This window comes from Cyprinus carpio, chromosome A23 (assembly GCF_018340385.1).
Source record: "Cyprinus carpio isolate SPL01 chromosome A23, ASM1834038v1, whole genome shotgun sequence".
In the NCBI taxonomy this organism is placed as follows: Eukaryota; Metazoa; Chordata; class Actinopteri; order Cypriniformes; family Cyprinidae; genus Cyprinus; species Cyprinus carpio.
In genome coordinates this window covers 23,752,835-23,776,265 of record NC_056594.1, presented here as the reverse complement: position 1 = coordinate 23,776,265, position 23,431 = coordinate 23,752,835, and the positions used below count along the sequence as shown (strand labels likewise).

General features: G+C 37.0%; 1 protein-coding gene across 1 annotated transcript; it reads right to left on the bottom strand.

Annotated features, from left to right (window-relative positions):
* Nucleotides 1–7,986: 7,986 nt before the first annotated feature.
* LOC109071280 (cerebellin-4-like) lies at nt 7,987–19,426 on the bottom strand. The gene is made up of 3 exons (XM_042713689.1): nt 18,739–19,426; nt 9,235–9,351; nt 7,987–8,699 (listed from the first exon to the last, which is right to left on the bottom strand). Exons 1-3 carry the CDS (start codon nt 19,030–19,032, stop codon nt 8,502–8,504), a joined length of 609 nt encoding a protein of 202 aa, XP_042569623.1. The 5' UTR covers nt 19,033–19,426; the 3' UTR covers nt 7,987–8,501.
* Between the last annotated feature and the right edge of the window lie 4,005 nt (nt 19,427–23,431).

Genomic DNA, 23,431 nt, shown 5'->3' with positions numbered 1-23,431 from the left:
GTTTGGAGGTTAGAGAGGAAACACTGTTAACCCAGATAGCACAGGTACGTCTGTTATAAATCTCTTCATCTGGAAAGCATCTGCTGTGTACAAACATCTGATAGACATCTTTAAGATGTCAGTTTTACTTACATTCTAATCATAAACATCTTACAGACATTTTCAAAATGTCTATTTGACATCTGATAGGAAATGTCCTATAGATGTATTGTAGATGAGAAAAAAACTCTAAAAACAATAAGTCTTGCAGATGTAAATGTGGACGTCAAATAGACGTCTCTGTGATGTATGTGTGCTATAAGGGTTTAAAAAGGTAGAAAAACTGCAGAATTTCATACTGACAGTGTGCATCAGATGTGGCTCCAGACTGCGACTAAAACAAAAATGGTTACAATAATTTAAAATCTAATTTACAAAAGTCGTGAAACTATAGCCTAGCGTTCATATGCGTGTGCAATGAACAAAGTGCTTCTTTTCAAAGTGCTTAGATTCGCTGGTATTGAGACTTGGGAATTATTGTGCTGTGTTAGCCAAATGAACTTCACTGAATAAAAAAAGTTGAAGGTGCTGTTGGTAGTTAGAAACAGTAAGATATTTCTAATTTGTTGTGTTTACTCTTGGCCAGGTAGCACCCAAATGGATATATATATTATATATATATATATATATATATATATATATATATATATATATATATATAGATATATATATATTGTATATATATATATATATATATTCCATACAGTTAAAAAATAAAGCATTTAGGAGGTCAAATCAAACATATTTTGAGTGCACTAGATGTGTCTTTCTTCCATAAAACATATATATTTTCAATAATTTTTTTCAAAAAAAAAAAGAAAAGAAAAGTGAATTAGGACAGCTTTTAAAGTTTAATAAAATCAAAACTCACTATATTCTAAGTCTTTTCAAACCAAATGATAAACAGACTGAAATAGTTAGCAAAAAAAAAAAAAAACTTCAACTGGGCATACGCAGCAAATTCGCATTAAGCTTAATTATTATGTATAGTAATATTGCATTACATTTGTTTAATACATTGTACACCTGTCTCCAAACACATACCTGTATGCATCTTTGTGTAATCTGGACACGGTGTCATGTAATTGGCTGTTTGCACAATGCAAGACTCACAGCATGAATAATGAATCTTGATCATTCCTGACTAATTGCACCAGCTGTGTATAATTTCATCCATGACAATAATTACCAAGGACCCTCTCATTCCCTCAGATGCACTGAGCAGGACCGGAGCCCAAAACTCTTAAGCGAGGCCTTTGTTTGTATTCGGATGGCACTTTGCCACGATGCCTTTGACACTCAGTTGTATATATTCTGTCAATTATGCTTAGAAGCAGCTCAAAGAGGACATACAAATGCATTTATGGATTGAGGAAGTGATGCATGGACAGCCAGATGGACAGACAGACAGACAGACAAATCAATACTGTGAGTTTTAAAAATTCACCCAAATGCACAACATTATGCAGCTTCTTCTCATTTCTTGGGTTATTTTTTCTATTCTGCCTATCTCTTTCTCTTTTTTTCAGTCCATCCCTGTCGTTTTTTAATAGCCCTCGCTGATGGTTGCTTTAATATCTCCTGTGTTTAATATTAAATGAGGAGAGGCCAGTAAACAGGGACTTTGCAAGCATCCCACAGTAAAATCCATCCTACCTGCTAAGGTTTCTGCTGGGTGCTTGGCAGGCCATTGTGTTCATCCTCCACAACAACATATTTATCATTCTTGAACCGTGAGGGGAAAATGGCCAAATTGACCAATTATTCAGAGACGGAAGTGCAGATTCTGCATAATGTCAGTTGGTGAAATGTGCAGAATTGGCTGTTGCAGGACTGAGGCCACCGTTTAGCTGGTGTGCTTTTGTTGCTCAGGGGTGATTTAATATATAGAGTAATTGGACTGGTGCTGTTCACCCCAGCAAGGTTCAGCTGCTAAGTGGGAAACTTTTAAAAGTGCTCAGATTATAAAGGATACACATACGCCTCATGGTCAGTCGTATATATATCTGAGGTGGTGAACTGGATAACTCACAAAATGCTATTGACTGTGGAGAGCACCTTTTTTTTTTAGGTCACTAATCTTAATTATTGTTATTTCTTGGCAAATAACCACAGGCCTCCCGGCGAGAAATCTCGAGTGATTTTTCTGCAAGCCAGTGTCATGTGTTGGCAACAAAAAGTGTTTGCTAACAAATAAATGTGCTAAAACAGTGACTGGAATGGTTTTAAAGTCACACACTGAAGTGAAAGCTTTAAGTCCACATTTGTGATTTTTCTAAAGAAAATGCTGGTGTTTGCACATGCAAGAGTTGACTGCGGGATGCTAGGATGTTGTGAGTGGTTGACAGGGTGTTGTTATGCAGTTGCTATGGCTTGGGGTTTAGGGTTAATGTTTTCTTTAAAGAAATAAACATAAAGGGGCAATATTTTATTGAGGAAAATATCAATTTTCCATTGTCAATAGGGATGTACAGTATGAAGCACAACTCATTCAAAAATCACTTACAAACCAAGCATATTTCTGTGGGTTAATGCAGCAATTTCACAAGTCTTTTTATTAAAATGACTGAATCTGAACATGACAATTTGCTATACAACAGTAAATGTGACGGCATCTTAAAGGAATATTTCAACCAAAAATTTAAATTTGCTAAAAAATTACGGAAGTGAAAATGAACGGTTTGTGAAGTGAAAAGCTGCGTGTTTGTAAGAAACAAATCCATCATTAAGATATTTTAACTTTTATCCATAAACCATAAGACTCCTCAATAATTTTGGTATTTTAAAATGAACGTTTTGATTTTGACTTTGACAAACACACAGCTTTCCATTTCTCAAGCCATTAACTGATGGACTGAAGTGATTTGCTTGTGGAATATTGTGATGTTTTTATCAGCAATTGGGACTTTCATTCTGACGGCACCCATTCACTGCAGAGCATCCATTGGTGAGCAAGTGATGTAGTGCTACATTTCTCAAAATCTGATGAAGAAACAAACTCCTCTACATCTTGGATGACCTAAGGGTGAGTAAATAGCAAATCTTATTTTTTTAGGTGAACACTAGTATGTGCAGAATTAAGCCTGCAAGCACCCACTGGCTGCCAGTTGTTCTTGATTCACCGGGTTACAATTTTTCCGTTTTACATTACATTTTTTTGTAGATTTTCCAGGAAAGACCTAAATGACAAGTCATACAACAATCCGTTCGTGGATTGAGAGTGTACTTAATCTTGCATCCTTGAATCTGAGGTTACAGATACATAATACGGTGTGCAAGATACTCTCATTTCTATCAAATCTGTGTTCACCTGCACAGAATAACACTAGACCAAATCCTCTGAACTCTGAGGACTGGAGTGATTTTTCAAATTAGCCGTGAAATGAACAAAAACAAATATTCATTACAGATGCTTCAATTTAATTGGACAGAAACACATGATGGTTTAAAGGCTTTTTGTTAAAATCAGCGACAATCCAACCATGTGGTCAAACACATTTCAGTGATTAGTAATCAATGACACAGACCGGATGCTCTTGTTTTCATTATCCAAGTCCCTCGTCATCTAATGTGGTTCAGTTACATGATTTCTGCTGTTGTTTAGGCTTTTAACCGTTTCAGTCTTGAATGTCTCTTGTTTCAGGAATTTCGGAAAGAAAAGTTTCAGCATTAATGCAAACATATTTGCAAGTCTTTCTGTCGTCACACAGAAATCCATCAATGCAAACTTATGAAATCCATTGTTTTCAACCAAAAAAATAACTTTGATCTAAACATGTCCATGATGCACATAAACACAAGAACATTCACAGATATAAAATATCTTAAATAATATAAAAATAGGTGTTTTTTTTTTTTTTTTTTTACATAAAATTAAAACATAAATTAAAACAAGACAGTGTTACAAGTTTCTGAGGTACTTGCCATGTGGGTTCAAAAAGTTCAGTATGATTTTCCCAAGCATTTTTATTTAATATCAGCTGTAATTCTGAAGTCCATTATAACCATCTTGCTAAAAGACTAATGAATCGTTAGATCATAAAACAGTTTGAACTACAGATGACACCAATCAGTCTTGTGACGGGTTCAAATCATTGACAATATCAGGCCAATCTGTCTTTCGTGAAATATGACACTTCATATCAGCAAATCTAGTGTAAAAATAATTACAAAGTGAAAGTGAAAATGTAATATTTACAACGACAGATGCAACATTTGGAATACAGAGTGAAAAGCGAGAGGAATATTTTTTTACATGTGGCTCACGGTATTCAATTTGCCGTGCAAGTCATAAAGATTGTGTTAAATCTTAATGTTGATTGGAGACTCAAACCACCACAGCGGCTGGTTTTTATGGCCACATGGTTGATTGAACATTTACTTTCTGGACTTTTTAATCCATCAAATATTGAGTTTGTTTAATAAAAATATATTATTAAGCAAGAATCTGTTGCTACTAAGTGGCAGACTTGTGTTACAATATGAAAGGCTTTTCAGGGAAACTGATAAAGCGTAGCTAATGAACATGGCTGAAGGTTTTGAAGTGTGTGCATTGAAGAAAATTGACTTCATGTCAAGTTAATCTCTCATTAAAATATCAGTTTTAATAAACTCAAATATAGAAAATGTTTAATGTTATTGCACCTTTGAAACAATGAGCCACTTTATGCATTAATAGCTTGTATGGAGTTCTCACCAATTCTCTGAATTATTAAATATTAGGTGCCAACTTGTGGTTGAGCCAATTATAATCTTTAGACCCAGATCTAAACCAAAACTTTAAAGAATTGTTCACCCACTAATTTACTCACCCTTATGTCAATCCAAATCTGTATACTCTTTATATATATATATATATATATATATATATATATATATATATATATATATATATATATATATATATATATATATATATATATATATATATATATATGCGCTGTGTTAATTGAATCTTGTTAATTAATCTTGTCTGAGATAAGTGTCACCTTTCCACTAACCGAAGCCTCCACCCAGCATGATGCTTTGTCATATGCTGTCACAGACTCTGTTAAAGCAAACTGTGCTGTAACAATCAATGTGAACTCACTGAAATATTCCCTTTAACACCTCTTAACGGTGAAAATGAGCTTGAATTCTTTGCATTCACATTGCAGGATTTAAATCAATTACGTTTTATACTTCTTTTCTGTTGAGACGTTCCTGCTATTTTTAACAAGAAAATTATAACATAACCTCCCTTTTCTTTACAAGGCAAATTAAGAAAGAATTGCACCCACGTTTATTTACACACTGTGTTGTTTTAGCACCCGACTGACTAAAGGAACTATACAAAATCAAGTAATGTCGCAAATGCAACCAAAAAAACAAACAAACAACAACAACAAAAAAGCTGTCTGGTGTGATTTTCACAGCGCAAATCTCCATCTTGCAGGTTGGAGGAGGCAATATTTACAATGCTTTAAAATGCAGAAAGTATGGAGCACGTTGAGAAATATGGCCATTATAATGTTTTCTTTTTTTCTTTCATTTGATGGATTACTGCCACCATGATGGATAGAAACAAATGGAAACAACTTTAAATTAAAACATTGTGTCTGGCAAATAGGTTTGCCATTTAACATTAAAGGAATAGTTCACCCAAAAATTAAAATTTGCTGAAAGGTTTCTCCCCCTCGGGCCATCCTAGACGTAAATGAATTCTTCATGGGAACAGATTTGTAGAAATGTAGCATTCCATCACTGATGCTCAGCAATGGATCCTCTGCAGTGAATGGGTGCCGTCAGATTGAGAGTCCAAATAAGCTGATGAAAACATCACAATAATCCACAAGTAATCCACACCATCAATTAATGTCTTGTGAAATTAAAACCGGAGTGTTTGTAAGAAACAACCTTAAATGGTAGCTTTTGACCAAAATATGAGCCCATCAACCATAGTAACACTTCCATCAGTGAAAAATTATTGTCCTGTTGTCTCACATCAAAATCCACTGACATATTTGTTTAAAACTATTTTCGCTTTGTGGTGGGAGGAGCAAACGACAGACACAGTGGGTGTGGCGTCAGGCCTCGGAGAGGCTTTTATTAACAGAAAAGTAAGAAAAACAGGGAATAAAGTGTCCAAAGGAGAAAAGTGTTCAAAATAAATAGGGAATCTGGTGTCCTTGTCATGCTGCGGGGTTCATGTAGGTGGGCAGTGTTCAGGAAGGAAGGGTCCAGGTAAGGGGCGGAGTCCGGCGGCCGCACGAGCTCCCCTCTTCGGTCCAGGGCACGAGGAGCGGTGTCTTCTTCCAGCGGCTGCATCCATCTCACTTGCCGGGGCGCTTGAAGGGACTAGACGGCTTGGCATCCTGGCCCGACAGCCATGTAACGGGTGTGGTTTTCATCCGGACCACAGGTCCAGCAGTTTGCGTCTCTGGCGGCGTGGGAGTCATCCTTCCTGGACCCACGAGGACACCAGCATGCATGCACGGGGAAGAGATCGGTCTCTCGAGGAGAGGCGCGCTCGGCATTTAAACAGCAGCGGTGATGAGGCTCCATTTGCGTCAGGTGTGCATCATCACACGCTGCCAGCCCAGGATATTTTAGCGCCCCTCCTCTCTCACACACCCACTCCTGTCGGGAGCTTGGTGAAGGGTGGCAATTAAGGGACGGGGTGATGATGATAGTTGGGGGCAGGCAGCTGACTCGTCACAGCTTGTAAACAGTGTTTGATCTGTGCATAATTCTCTATTGATTCAGACAAAACACTTTTTCACCGGAAAAAGCATTATTATGGATTATGGATATTAGCCGGAAGCAACGATTTGATGTTAAAAACGCTTTCGTGGTTGATTTGTTTCTTACAAAAATTGCAGCTTTTCACTTCACAAGATGTTAGCTAATGGACTGAAGTGGTGTGGATTACTTGTGGATTATTGTGATGTTTTTATCAGCTGTTTGGACTCTCATTCTGACGGCACCCATCTACTGCAAAGGATCCATTGCTGAACAAGTAATGTGATGCTAAATTTCTACAAATCTGTTCTTATGAACAAACAAACTCCTCTTCATCTTGGATGGGCTGAGTACATTTGCAGCAAATTTTAATTTTCGAATGAACTATTCATTTAACAAGTCTAATTTACATAGAAAGGTGTATTTGCTCTGAAATCAATGGCTACTTAAAATTTGTATTTATTTCTTTATTTTAATGTAAATTGGCACAGTGCAGTGCTTTACCAGCACACATTTCACCTGCCAGCGTTTTTAAAGGGGTCATATGATGTGATTTCAAATTTTCCTATCTCTTTGGAGTGTTACAAGCTCTTGGTGAATAAAGAATATCTGTAAAGTTGCAAAGACTAAAATCTCAAATCCAAAAAGATATTCTCCAAAAGTTAAGATTTGTCCACACCCCACTAAAACGGCTTGTTCTAACATGCCCCCACATCTGTTCTGTGAACCTCTGTTCACTCTAGACCACGGCGTGTAATGCTGTCTCATTGAGGAAGCAAAACTACTTTGTTTTTACCTTCCAAAAGAGGACAAGACTAGAAATCATGTTTATATCACGTTTATAATGGGTTTTATGTTTATGTCTCATCGCTCCGGCCGGACAGGACATCCAGGGGTGTCGGACTGGGGGTAAAACCAGTACTGATTACCAGGGCCCCAAAGGAAGAGTGGGCCCTTGAAGTCTGGAATATATTTTATTTTCAAGGGGGCATGGGGGCCCATCAGTACTGCCTATGCATAGGGCCCGGGATCTTGTGCAACGCCCCTGAGGGCATCACAATATTTTAAGGGGCATAACATTTCCGTCACAGCTTGAGGTATTCGGCCAATCACAATGCACTGGATAGCTGGCCAATCAGAGCACACCTTGCTTTTCAGACTGATGAGCATTGTAAAAATTGACATGTTTCAGAAGGCGGGGCATAAAGGAGAAACAATAATGTACAGTATGTGGAAAATAACTTTTTTTTTTTTTTTTACCTTAAACCGCATAAAAACATTTCATTACATCAAATACACAAAATAATGTTCTTTTTAGAAGCATCATATGACCCCTTTAAAATATTGCGCCCTCAAGTGGCCAGACTGTTTCATGCATTTCCTTTCTGCAAGGGAATGACCTTATTAACAGATGATAACCAGGATTCCTCATTTCACTAAAAACCTCCCGCTAAAGAAAAGCAATACAAACATCCACAATGAAACAAACAAACAATCGGACAAGATGTGCTGAACCTCCTGGAGCTATGTAGAACGACTTGCAGCAGAAAGCGATATTGCACTGAAGTAGATTTCCTCTCTCCAGATTCACCATCCCTGACACTTTTTTCCAGTAGTCTGTATTGACAACAGCTGAATGAATGTCTGGAATTATGATTCCATTTGAGATCCTCCAATAAATGCTGAGAGGCCGGTTACACAATGACAATTGGACAGCAAAGGTGGAAGTCTTTCGGTTTGCTTTACAGAGGGAAAACAAGAAAGCCAGAAAAGGTGGAGTACTGCCATCCGCCTACCAGATTGCCCTTCTCCAGTTTCAGATAAACCTTGTCTTCTTTGTTGAGGTGCAGCAGGACTCCATTGGTGGCGGCCTCCCGTGTGACATCTTTGTCACCAGCGAAGGCAGATATGACAGGCTTTCCATTCAGCATTAAATTCACCTGGAAAACAGAGAGAAAATCTAATAATTTATTGCATAAATTCTAAATTACAGTTTTAAAAGTACAATTTGATCAATTATGAGGAAATTGTTTATTTTAATTACAAAAACATACTTTCAAAAATATGCATCTTGTTAAATATATTTACATTCTAATTTATTAATCAAGAAAATTATATGTGTACATTAATGGAAAAAGTGTTTTTGAAATTGTTTTTATCAATTAAAGTATGAGTTTCTTTATATGAAAAAGCACTGAAAACAGTAGGATTAGAACTTCCTGCATGACAAATAATTAATTTGATGATAATATAATATATTGCAATAATTCATGAGAATATACTGACTATAAAGCGTATTGTAAGACAGTGTATTGTAATGAATTGAGAACACATTTGAATGCAATATTTAAACTGGCTTCAAATGTTACCCAGTTTTCTGTTTCTCTAACTCTGTTCATTATGGAACTCAAATATGATATTAAAATAAAGCTGATTATACATTTTCTTTGTGTGAGAGAAATATTCATTGCTTACTTGTATAGTCTGGCTCTGGTACACTTTAATAACGTGGAAGTTAAAGCTGTAGATTCCTTTCCGGGGACAAAGAAAGACGGATTCCAGTGTGAAATAGTTGCCTATGTTGACAAGAACCTGCAAAAGTGTATTTCAGAGGTATCAGGCTTGATTCAACACACAATTACAATGAAACATCCTATCCAGACTGTACAGCTATTTGTTCTGTGAAATATGTATGCTTGTGATGCAAAAATCTTACAAGATTACAAAAGAATGCACTCATGCTTACTTTTCAATATTGTGAAAAGTAAAATAAAGTGGACTTTTCAATATTAATTCTCTGCAGCAGTGAAACAACACTCAGGATTTCCTACCGTCACACTGATTTCTCATTTCCATGGTCATGCTGCCCATCATTCAACTCTAATCTCGTGATGTGGCACCATGAACTATAGCAAATGTGGGGCAGTCGTGGCCTAATGAGTCAGACTTGTATCCCAAAGGTTGCAAGTTTGAGTCTCGGTTAGGGGGAGTGAATGACCAGCGCTCTCTTCCACCTTCAATACCATGTCTGAGGTGAGACCCTTGGGCAAGGCACCAAACCCCCAACTGCTCACTGGGCGCCGCAGAATTATATCTGCCCACTGCTCCGGGTGTGTGTGTGTGTGTGTGTGTGTGTGTTTCACGCAGGGCATGTGATGCGTCAGTACAGCAGTGTTGGAGTAATAGTGCATGATGCATGATGCTGCTCCTGCTTGTCACATTCTGCTTTCAGCTGCTGCCACCGGATAGCCCTTTGTTCTTCAGGGGCGAAAAGAGGAGCCAAGTGTATAAGCCTCCTCAGCCGGTACATAGCCTCTGCACTGCCAAGATCTCATACACGCTTCCTCATGGTGACACATAGTGACTGGTCCCTTGCAGTTCCAGACTAAGTTGTACGGGATCTCGGAGCTGCAGTGGGCCCCAGAGACTTGGCATGCAGGCCCATCGATGAATGGAAATGCCCTGATGCCTGTCAACCACTGTCCCAGCTATGGGTAAATAGTGAAGACCCCAACGATGGCGTAGGCGGAAGATGGTGGTGTGTGAACCATCACAACGGCTGGGAAGGCAAAGAGGGCAACCCGTCAGACACGTGGGGATAAGTCGGGTTGGGTAGGGTGGGTAGGGTAGCTAGGGGTGAAAAAAATGATGAAAATGGTGGAAGTGATAGGCGGAGTCCAACTGAGCGAACTACCGGCAGCCCCCTGCAACTTCCTGCCATTTGACGGTCGTCATGGGTTCTCTCATGCCACTGGAGGTTCATCTGGTAGGAGTGAAGATGGTGGGAGTGAGATCTGTGCACCCACACTCCCACCCTAATCTTTACCTATGTGGTAACCCCCCCCCCCCAAAAAAAAGTCCTGTGGCAATGTGGAATGGTGGTGGGCACAGGCCAGGGATGTGGCTGGGAGTGTCTGGCCAAACCATGCACACAGGCGGCAATGGAGTGATGGTCGTTAGGATTGTGGGATGGAGCAACGCGTCTTTTCAGCAGCTTCCACTGTGACTGAGCAGCCCCACACTGCTCACACCTGTGATGGGGAAGGACCTGGAAAAGGTGGTCATAAAAATTGTCTGCTCCCCACACTCCGGACGGCAAGCCACAACCGTAGGAGCATCCCCCCTTGCAGTCGAAAAATTAAAGTGAAAAATAAGTTAAGCATTGCTCCTGAAAAGCATTGCACAGAAACTCCTGACAGGCCCCACTGCAGGACTGCATTGGTGGCCCTGGAGCTTGCAAGATACAACATCAACATAGCAGCTCTCAGTGAGACCAGGCTACATGGGGAGGACTCCTTGACAGAGGCTGGTGCTGGGTACACATTCTTCTGGAAGGGGGTCCCTGAAGGCACTCGTCGTAACCATGGAGTTGGCTTTGCTGTGAAGTGTAAACTGCTGCAATGCATTCCAGAATCCCCTATCGGCATCAATGAAAGACTGATGACATGACACATTTCTCTGACAAAGAAACGCTTCGCCACTCTGGTCAGTGCATATGCTCCAACTCTTGATGCTGAGGACAACATCAAAGAGTATTTCTATAGAGCTCTTGATGCCATCCTACAGCCACCCTGGCTACGGACAGGCTCATACTCATGGGAAATTTCAATGCTAGAGTGGGTAAGGAGCACCTGGTATGGAATAAAATCATTGGCCAGCATGGTGTGGGGAAAATGAACCATAATGGGCTCAGACTCCTCTCTCTCTGTGCAGAGCACCAGCTGGTCATTACTAACACCATTTTCCATAAGAACAGGTTCAAGACCACCTGGCAGTACCCACGCTCAAAACATTGGCACCTCCTTGACTCTATGCAGCACTCCCTAAATACAATATCCAGTCTGTACCAATCTTTTGGCCTACAGGTTAACACTCAAAAAACCGAGGTCATGTCCTCTCTCTCCACCCCCGCCTCCATACCCCCCAAGTTTTCACATAAATTGTGTCCCACTTAAAACAGTGGACCACTTCACCTACCTCGGCTCCACCTTGTCCTCATGCTGCTCCCTTGACACAGAAACACACACCCAAATAAATAAAGCCTCATCATCTTTTGGACGCCTACGCAGCAGGGTTTTTGAAAACCATAACCTGATCAGTACTGAGGTTGCTGTTTACAATGCGGTATGTCTCTCCACTCTGCTTTATGGGGCAGAGTCATGGACCCCATACCACCAGCACATTACTAACCTAGAGGTTAGTAATGCAGCTCGAATCTCTGGCACTCAACAGGTCAGCCTGGCAGGTCACCTGCACCACTGCAGTCTTTCAAATACATCAAAGCAACCAAGACCGACGATCCAAGAGACGCATCAAGAAACACCAGAGGGTGGCTGGTACCCCCCTGGTATCTGGTTTCCCTTGCTCCATCTGTGGAAGAGTGTGCGGCTCAAGGATCAGAGTCCACGGCCATGAGAAGTGGCACCAGCGGCAACATCGCTGAACCCCAGTCCCCACACACACCCATCTTTGGAGCAAGCATCATCATCGAAACACGATGGACAGCTAAGAGAGAGCGTGTGTGCACTTGGATGGGATAAATGCATGCACAGTTTCCAAGTATAAGACACCATACTTGGCTACACGTCACATCACTTTCACAAATGCCAATGATAGGTGGATTTTCACTCGTGCAAGAGACAGAAACTGAAATTGACAGAAACGGGAACTATAGTATAATTCAAAAAACTTCACAATATGATATATTATTCATGCACAATTAGTGTGGGAGTTAGTGCTGAATTTTAATACTCAGGGTTTGGGAATGATTTAAATAGTGGCATCATGCCACCTACAAAATTATAATAAAAACAATGCATTTTCTTGTATTATTTTACATGGTCAAATTATAATAAAACACCTAACACTCAACCTATGTCATTTTCCTGGATTTAGCCAAAAAACAAAAAGGTCCAATTACTACTCTGGCAAAAATGTAGGACAACTAAACTGAAAACAAATGTTATTAAAGCCAAACGTCCTGCAACAGGTTTAAAACACAGTGTTCTCAATACTGATGAAATTTCAGGTTATGTTCGAAAAAACAATTAAAGTAGACATCAAAAAGAGAGTGTAGGCTATTTATTTTCACCATGTAGACACAAAGATGAGTAGACAGAGTTTGTACATGGACCCTCTGAGCGCACAAAGGTAAATTTGTACATTGCACACTCTCTTTTGATCTTTGTTTTATTAAAGCTGAAGAAGAACTCAAACAAAAGGGAGAATTCATACTTGTTCAGCTCTTTATGAATGGTCACAAATATACAGGCTACAGCACTGAGATCTAAAAGTCTGAGAGCACTTTGAAAATCTGTTTCTTTTTTTAAACCTGGCTGAAACTAAAAAGAAGGTTTCAGATTTTGGAACGGTTCAAACAAAAGAAAGTTCTGATGTAAATTGATTAAGTCATATTGTGTATAAATATCTAAACATTCTTAACCCTTTGGTGCTGCTCTGTAATTTCTGACTATAGAATGTTTTACTTCATCGGAATAGTACAAAACTTGGTAAAGATCTTGGCACTTGATATGTGAAAACAATCTTGAACATCATTTGAAAAGGTTAAATTTTCCTGAAAAAAAAAAAAAAAAACGGTCACTTGTAACTGTTCACAGCCAGTCTGACCCCACTGGAAATTAATGGGAAGTGAATTTCATCTATTGGAAATATTTGGTACTGCAGACAAAATCTTACTAAAAAGTTATTGTTTTGCGATATCAACCTCAAATTTGAAACACAACTTGTATAAATTTATGGCTTTGATTTTCACACAGTTTTATTCTTGTAAAAATATATTTCATATAAAATTTAAAAATAAAAATATAAACACATCAGCAATAATCTACCAAGTGTCTTCTTTAAAAAGACCAAACAGTGCTCCAAAGATTTTCAACACTTTAAACTGGAAATTTAATTTTCAGGTCTGTGCTCAAAAAGTGGTTAATAGGTAATAAATGGATCATAACTTTACCATAAATATAATTTAGTACCATAAAAACCCCTAAAAATGTAATTGAAATGTTTAATTGAAATAAAAATAAATTCAGTCCTTTTTGACTGCCATGCAAACAGCATCTGAGGGTTAAAACAAGATACACTTACTTGAGAAGCAAAATAACTTAAGATATTAAGTCTTGTTTTCTGAATAATGTAGTCAATTTATGCTTAAAACAAGAAGAAAAAAATCTGACATTGGGGTCAGAAAAAATAAACGTAATTTAAAAGAGAAAACAAGTTTATTTTCCGACCCCGCATTGGCAGACAGTTTTTCTTGTTTTAAGCCTAAAATCATTTGTTTGGGCACTTTTACATAATTGTAAGTCATTTTGCTTCTCAACTGATTTTGTCTTGATTTAAGAATGTTTTTGTATTGGAAAAAAAGACAAAAATACTGAGAAAGAAAATCGTTTGTGTCCAATCATGCTGGAAAACAATTTAGTTCATGTCAGGTAAAGCAAATTCTAAGACACTAGTTAATTAATTCAGCTATTCACTTCAACTGTTATGCTAATAGTATAATTTTCATTTAATGTTTTTGGTATTAAACTAAATACAAGAAGTACTTTTACTCTCAGATTTTGGGACCTCGATGGATATAATGCATGAATATTTATAGAGCAGCACTGCAGTGACACAGGACTCGCTATATGAAGGTAACAAAGGCTTTGCACATAAACTAGCTGTGATATTGCACTAGGATTACTCAGCATCCCAAACACCAAGCTTTTTGTTGGTTCACAAAGCTCTTCGTACATTCACAAGGGCAGATCTCTCTCTCTTTCTCTCAGCCTGTGAGCTCCAAGCAGCCTTTCCCAGCGGCGTCCCGCGAGCAAGATACATTCCAGGCCAGGTGATTGGATGGTGTTCTGTGTGTCAAGGTGCTGGAGCTCAGTGGCTGAGGGCAGCTGGTCAGTCCTGTCCCCTTTTTTTTTACCTTGTATTTTTCATTTTCCTGCAGCCAAAGCAATGAGAGGAGAATAATGGCTCCTCAAGGGCACAGCTTCCTGTGTATCTCAGCAAAAAGAAACAATTTTATCCTAACCCATCTGTCGAAATCTCTGGGAATTAAAGAAATAGATCATCCTAAGATGCTAATTCATTTACTCTCCCCTCGTGTTGTTCCAAACCCATGTGACTTTCCATCTTCTGTAGAACAGAAAATAAATATTTTGAATTATGTACACTGAAGAAAAAAAAATGGTGTAGAAGAAATTTTTAACCAGTTATTGCTAGTAAATTTGACAAACAATTACAAAGAAATGGCAAATAACACATCAAATTAAATGTGAAATATTTTCTTATAAAAAATAATCTTATTTACAGTTTTTTAAATGATGTAGTTGGTTTCTTTTTACATTACAATAATGGAAAAATGTGGCACAGAATAAAATTTCATTACTAGTCAATTTGACAAGAAACAGCAAGGAGCACATTGAATTAAACGTGAAATTTTGAAGTAGAAAAACTGAATAGTATTTTCTTGTAAAACATACTCTGATCATCTTTAATGAAAAATCTTTTTATAGTGTATTTGGCTTCTTTTTCCATTACAGTAAACGGAGACTGAGCTTTTAAGCATAAAAAATGATGCAAAAGCACCATAAAAATATCATAAATGTAATTGTGCACTATATTTTCAATCTTTTGAAGGCAAAAAATAGCTTTTTGTGAGAAAAAAGAACAAAATTGAAGTCTTATCCACTGACAGTATTCATCCAATGACCAGTGTGAATGAATCACTGAGTCGGTGAGTTGAATTTGAGAAACTGCTAGTAAATTTCAAATCCAATTACAAAGATGCGCCCCAGAGACAGATCCCCTGCGAAGACCTCATCACCTTGACGACCATCGGCACAAGACCACGGGAACCAGACGAGTCCTCTGCACCTGTGTTGCAGCCTGGAATTAAACCTCATCTGGCCAGAGGAGAACTGGCTCCCCGACTGAGCCTGGTTACTCCCAAGGTTTTTTTCTCCGTTTCTGTCACCGATGGAGTTTTGGTTCATCTGGATTGCTTAGTTGAGGACGCTTGACTGATTGCACAGACACTATTGGAAGAGAGCTGAACTGGATGATGACATCACTCAATCATCAATGAACTGACTTTAGCTGAAAAAATAACTCTGTTATTGTCTTCTTGCATCACTGACAAACTATTTTCATGTTTTACACTATAAAGCTGCTTTGACACAATTAGTATTGTATAAAACGCTATACAAATAAAGATGACTTGACAAAGAAATGGCAAGTAAAGCCCTGTTCAGACTATATGATTTTAGCCCCATTTTGGCATGATCTGCTTGATGTAGGTGTCGTGGGGATTCATAAATGACAATGGGTGTTGGAACGCAAGATTTAATCCTTTCATCTCATGTAGTGTGTCACAGTGGACAACAGCTGATTCTTCACGACGCTTCATGACGTCACCACAGTAAGATCACAGAAAGAATACAATGTTTAATTTTTAGGGTTCCGTCACATCTGTGACACTGGCCAATAGGAGTACAGAAGCGCCTTTGTACAAGCTTTCAAACAAGCCGAAACGAAAGAGAGACAATGGTATCGGTCCTGCTAGGTGGAATCTTACAGTGGAGGAAATGTTCATGGAGCTATGGCGATAATACTCCTGCATTTATGATGTTTCCTCAAGGGACTTCCAGAGTGAAAAAAATGTAAAATAAAAACTACTTGACCTCAATTCTCTTTGACAGTCCTTATACTGGCCTCTTGATGTAATCCAGATTTATGTCCACTGTCAGGTTTTCTTTTTTTGGGGGGCTTTTCTGACGACAACACACACTGTTTGCTAGCCATTGTTTGTTTTTACGCTCATGGCACATTCTCGATGACAGCACGCACATCGTTAAAAAAAGACGACAAGCAATGAATGCTCGGGTAGCAACGTGTGTAGTCTGAACCAGGTTTAACACATTGAATGAAACGTGAAATTTTGAAGTAGTAACTGAAATAGTATTTTCTTGTAAAAAGTACTCCAATAATCTTATTTATAACTTTATTTTTCGATAACAATAAATGGGGAGTTATCAATCATCAAAAAGGATGCAAAAACACTATGAAATTATAATAAATGTAGTCACGCACTATATTGTGAATATTTTGGCATACAATACCTTTGTGTAAGGAACAGATCAAAATTTAAGTCTTGTTGACTGATAATATTTATAATATATACCAAGTCTGTGAGTTGAATATGAGAATCGGATCAGTCAGATCAATCAGCCTGATCCATGAACGAATTGGTTCTCTGGATGAACTGATTCAGTGAAAAGATCTGATTCGAAGGAATGATTTGTTCACAGATGCACAGCGTGAATAATGAACTTTTTATACTTTCAGTGAATACTGAAGTAAATTTCTATATGTTCCACACAAAAAGAAATCATATGACTCATAAAAACCTTGGAAAATAAATGTACAAATTATTTTAGATCACTTTTATCATGCTATATCCTTTTGTAAGATTTATATCTTCAGTTCCCATTCATTGTAATTGCACAGTCTTAATTTGTTCCTCTGTGTCAGACAGGTTTGAAACAACAGGAGGGTGAGCAAACGATGAGAAAAAAGTTGCAAGGAAGACACGTGTCTCCAAACATCCCACCTTTTCCTTTTGAGAAATAATTAAATCATGAATCACCAAAAACACGTTGGCATCATCTCCAGCATATTTTTTAATTAATTTCAAGGATATTGGTAATAAAATAGTTAGTTTAGTTTTCTTCAGGGATGCACATCATGCAGTCTCTGTGTTGGATCTGACCCTGCATAATGACGTTCCTTTATTAATTCTAGCACGTCTTTGACCAAGAAAGCGAACTGGATGAAATCAGGTGCATCAAAACATGCAGGGAATAAAAAATTCACACTTTTTTTTTTTTAATGCTTTTATAAGCGTATTAAAGTTCATATCGAATGGAATGGGAGTGATTTGAAATACAGAATGCCATGAATTCAGCAAATGTATGAATGTTTCCAATTAAAATTTTTCAGTCATAAAGCTAAAGGCAGAAGTTAAGCCTAACGTGTGAATGCATGAGTGTAGTTTGCACCACTTTCACCACAAACAGTTAAAAATAAGCAATACAATAAGAACAAATCCCTGCCCTTTACAGTCCCGACAGTTTGACTCTTCACTAATGACCAATAACATTGATATGTCATGCCTATGTATTTTCATGCACAAATATGTTCATAAAATCTATCCTGAATTTATACATCTGAACTCACATGCAAATAATTTATTTTAAATTCATCCCAGATGATTTTTGTGTTTTCACATTATTCTGTGAACTCGGGTTAATGTCCATATTAAAGTCAAAATAATAATTGGCCTAATGCAGTTATCTCAGTAATCTAATTTAGAACCTTATTAACTAATGCTAATTCATTATGACCTGCCGTAATGATGACAAATTCATTTAATTATTTAATGCGTCATGCCTGTTGTATTTTGAATAATCTATCAAATTGGTTTCATTTAAAAAATCCTAAATTACTGTTATGTGAAGGTAAAAATAAGCTTTAAATACAGGGTCAGTGTTGATTTTTACATACAATATTTGTTGGTCAAATTAATGATTGAATATAATCTATTGGGTACTTTTTATATATTTTTGCTTTTATTTATTTATTCACAAGTGTATTTTAGTTTGCTGATAAGCCTATAATAGGTTGTTTAATGACATTGTGACAACTTACCCCATATAGTGTGACAACATACTGTACCTTTTGTCAAAAGGTCATTTTTTTTTCCAATTTCTTTGTTGTTAAAGCTGTAATGTATGCAAGTATACATAAATTGACTTTTAAAAGGCAGAATAAAAATATATTACGTGTAATCCGAAAGGAGTCTAAAACACGAGCTTCACCAAGTTAGACGGTCTTAAAAGTCATAATCTATTTAAAATACTATTCGTTTCAATATAACATGCATAAAACCATAAAAATCAGCCGCACCTGGTCAAAATATATGATTCTCGTTTTATTGCTCATCTCCGAGGGCTCGTGGTTGTTGCTCCTCACCGCGGAGAAAGCCACTTTGGAGTTGGCGGCGCGCACGGAGATGCCGAGCGGCGAGGACGAGCTCTTCCAGTCGGCGGGGTTCGAGTCACAAACCACCAGACATTTGCCCTCCAGGACGATGGGTTCCGTGTCATTCTGAGCCAAAACGAGCTCCCACATGACGGCCAGGCAGAAGAAAAAAGCCACGCATTCGACAAACGCCTTATTAAAGCGCTTCACGGACACCATGATGAACGATCTCCAGCGCAGCCAAAATCCAAACGGCTCTCCGGGTCTCGTTACTTCGCTTCTGCTCCGTGTTTGTGCTCGTTTACGCCAAACATCCGTCCGGACACCAGCTGCTGATTTACAAATCACCAAACGCGCATAGGTGGAAGCACCAACCTTACGTCTATAGTCATTTTTTGATTGTTAGACTTATTTCCTTGTGATTTTGATAGTTTTCAACTCTTGAGTATCGGTCAGCTGAGTTTTGGAGAGCTGCAGGTTCACCGTAGGTTCCTGGCGACTCCGCGTAAAAACCCGCTCAGTGCGCACTGAGATAATTACCCGCAATGCCTGCGCAACCGACACTTTTTGTCCATATTAGTTTTGAGCTAGAGCAAAGCCCTAATGACCCTCTTCGCACATCTGGTTTCTCTCTCTCTCTCTCTCTCTCTCTCTCTCTCTCTCTCTCTCTCGACCAAAAGACACTTCCACGAGCGCGCGCACACCCTTAAAGGCACAATATGTAAGATTTTTTTTTTCCAATAAAATCCAAAAACACTAGAACAGTGTTATATATTTTGCTGACTTGCGTACTTACACTATCCCAAATGTTTTGAAGAATGTTTAAATCCAGAGAAATAAGCATTTTTAACTAGTGACACGGACCGTGTCCATAGTGTCATTGTGTCGCCTGCCAATGACGTCATAACCCCTCGATTTCCGGTTTTGTTTTGTAGAAAACATGGAAACACCAAATTGGCTTTGTTGTGCATTTTAATAGACCAGCGACGACCCCACAGAGTAGCATTATAACAGAACTTTTAAATGTATCTAGTATGATAAAACAGCGCTGCTTTATACGCATGACCGGAAGGAGCGGAAGATGTCGACTGTGGCATGATTAAAAGCTCAACTGCTTTTGAGCCATGTGTCACGCTCGTTCAGCGGCCTCGTTTGCTTCGACAGCTTTCAGCCTCACCCTGCTTCATTCTCCTACGTTCATCACAATCATTAGCTCATCCAAGAACATGATTTCTGCCCGAGTCCTGTCGGATTGCATCAAAAATGACATATTGTGCCTTTAATGATGCCCGACTCTATGAACTCACTGACACACCATATGCTGCGTAACATCAGATGATTTTTTAAATATACACCTGAGACCCAGCAAACAGAAAGTTATTTACAGTTTGATAATTATTTTTTTTAAATTTTATTTTTTGTATTATTTTTTTTTTTTTTTTTATTATTATTATTATTATTACCACTAATGCAAATATTTTACATGCATGCTAATATTTTTCATGATAATATTAATATGATTAATTTATTAACAACTAACAAAATTTACATTAATATTTTGCTTAATTGTACAATTATTTTTTCATGAATAACAATAATTCAATAAAAATGTATAATATTTTTTATTTGTATAATTATATATATATAGGCTATACACACACACCCTGAAACTTAACAATATGTCAATAAAATATTTGATATATTTTTGTGTTATATATTATATATGTATTTTATATATTACATTCATGTATGATTATTCATGATTAATTAATATTATTAATGAATATATTTACAATTATTGACAATGGAGGAGATTTCTCCACGTTTATTCATTCGTTGCTTTTTTTGCTAACTCTTTTTAGCCACGTTGTTACGCTTTCTCCACAGTCTAGGGGTTTGACGATGGAGTAACAAGGAAAAAAACAAAGATGATGCTAACAAAAGTTAGCCAAAGAAAAATTGAAACACATACGACTCTTCTTTCCCAGCTCTAGTAAACCTCACACATATGGTGTCCAAAAGGGTTTACACCACACTCTTGATTAACAACACCATAAAATAAACACAAGCTGAATACCAGGAATATTCTTATCAAGTGATTTTATTTGAAGCATAGCAAAGCTAAGCTAATAAAAGCTAATAAAAATAAAGTAAATAAACAAAGATCGGTAAACAGAACGCAAACTTAAATAACCAGGTAAGCTTGCCAGCTAAGTTTAAGTTTAGTGTGCGCCAACTCTGGGTTTTAGGTACCATGAAAGCAGCTCAGCTTTAATCGCTGTTCATCACCATAACTTTTTCTCCACAGCTAACCTGCTCTGGAGTAGTTATGTTCTGGTTTATAGATCTCAAACCATTAAACAAGCCAGTTTAGTTTAATAATAATAAGTACATAAAGATATACAATATAAATAGGTTTTAGAATCAATAGCTTTAAACATGACTACATTTGAGCTTATAACTACATTTGAGCTTATGTTTTTATAACTATAAATATTATCAACTATAAACGAAATTTTTCAAACTTTTTTTTTTAATATATATATATATATATATATATATATATATATATATATATATATATATATATATATATATATAAATCTTAAAATTATTATTAATGCAAATATTATATTATATATCTGTATGAATTTATTGCCAAATTGTATACATAATATTTTAATAATATTACTTATATATTAATATCGTAATATTGGACAGACCCAAAAACATGCATAATAATACGTAAATAAAAATATGTTATATATATTTTATACTATATATATTTTTTATAATATATGCATACAGCATATGTTGATAAAGGCAGTGGTATGTTTGGTCTCTATCTATTTGAAAGAAAAGGCTTTATTGGACACAAATCACAAATGAATTGGTGGGTCTCAGGAGAATACGGCATACCAGACTCAGGCTTCAAAAATAACGAAAATATTGAGTGACGTTATAAGAGGGACAAACAATTTATGTGAAATATAATGGAGCCTTGAAGTGTTTTTCAATATTTGCCTTTATGTGTTTGGCTCTGCGTTGTGCATCTCAAGCTGGAGTCATGAATGTTATTTGCTCTAATGCCGGACTATTAAGCAATGCAATTCTGTCAATGTAGTTTTTTTTTTTTTTTTTTGAGATTGGAGATTGTGATTATATGAGTTTATAAATGAATTGCTCTCATCAGAACTCAGTCGTTAAATGCAGGATCATGCAATCAAGCCACTGCAAGAATAGCTTTTGCAACAAGATCCAGGAATGAAGTTTAGATTCAGAAGTTCAGACGTCAATGAAAAATGCATAATACACTTTGTACTCACCTCAATTCATTGATTTCAAGCTCTCTGGAGTAAACTTGAGCAATGCAATGCTTTTCATTTATGGAACAAATTAAAGATGGAAGACTTTCAAGCACAAATTAACAGTTTACTCACCTGGGAACCTATTGAGTTGCTTGGGAAATTAATGAATAAATGTGAGCTGTTATTGCTGTTTACCTTCATAATGTTCTTCATTTTCCTCTCACCACCGTCATATTCCCAATGTCAGCCTTCTAAAAGAGAAGGGAATATTGACTGTAAACTCATGATTGTATTGTGTGAGAAATAGTTCATCCAAAAATTAAAATTGTTTCTTCATGGGAACAGATTTGGAGAAATGTAGCATTCCATCACTTGTTCACCAATGGATGCTCTGCAGTGAATGGGTGCCGTCAGAATGACAGTACAACTTTTCACTTCAAAAGATTTTAATTGATGGACTTGAGTGGTGTGGATTACTTATGGATTATTGTGATGTTTTTATCAGCTGTTTGGACTCTAATTCTGACGGCACCCATTCACTGCCGAGGATCCATTAGTGAACAAGTGATGGAATGATACATTTCTACAAAATCTGTTCTGATGAAGAAACAAACTCTCATCTTGAATGGCCTGAATGAGAGTTCATTTTCAGCACATTATAATTTCTGGGTGAACTATTCCTTGAACAAAAGGACAACATGACAGTGAAACACATTTAGTACTTTACTGTGCTGAAGTGTGGATGGAGTTTCTCTTGATTAGAAAAACACAGCTTCTGATGTGGCCATGCATATTTCAAAAATCATAAATGTTTCATATGTTTAGACCTCATAGTTCTGGATCAAAGTCATTCACAATAAAGACACATGGGTATTTGGTTATATTCATCTTTTAACTATGTAAAATTGTAATGAAATTGTATCCCTCATCTTGCTGATAACTGTATTAGTGATGAGAATGTTATCTGACTGGGTTGCAATAATATTATTAAGTTCTTTGTTGCTCTAACATATATAAATAAATATATATATATATATATATTTTTAATATGTATTTATTAGTATACCAGAACTTCCCAAAATTCTATTTTGTTTAAAGATAAAGAACCATTAAAATTGTGACGCTATTCCAACACACAACACCCCACCCTCATATCTTATCACTGTAATGCAATACATTTGTATAATTTAATAAAAAAAAAAAATTCATATAATTTAAAGAAAAAAAAAATAACTTGCATATATAATTGGAATAATGAAATGCTGAATCATCACTGAGAAAAATGGGAATTAAAAAAGCCTAAAGAAATG

What these genes read in the sequence shown, in the direction of transcription:
- LOC109071280 (XM_042713689.1), bottom strand. Translation starts at nt 19,032, where the DNA reads ATGGTGTCCGTGAAGCGCTTTAATAAGGCGTTTGTCGAATGCGTGGCT. An exon ending in GAATCATATATTTTGACCAG is followed by an intron (nt 9,352 to 18,738) that starts GTGCGGCTGATT and finishes ACACTTTTGCAG; the next exon opens with GTTCTTGTCAACATAGGCAA. An exon ending in ACCAGAGCCAGACTATACAA is followed by an intron (nt 8,700 to 9,234) that starts GTAAGCAATGAA and finishes TCTGTTTTCCAG; the next exon opens with GTGAATTTAATGCTGAATGG.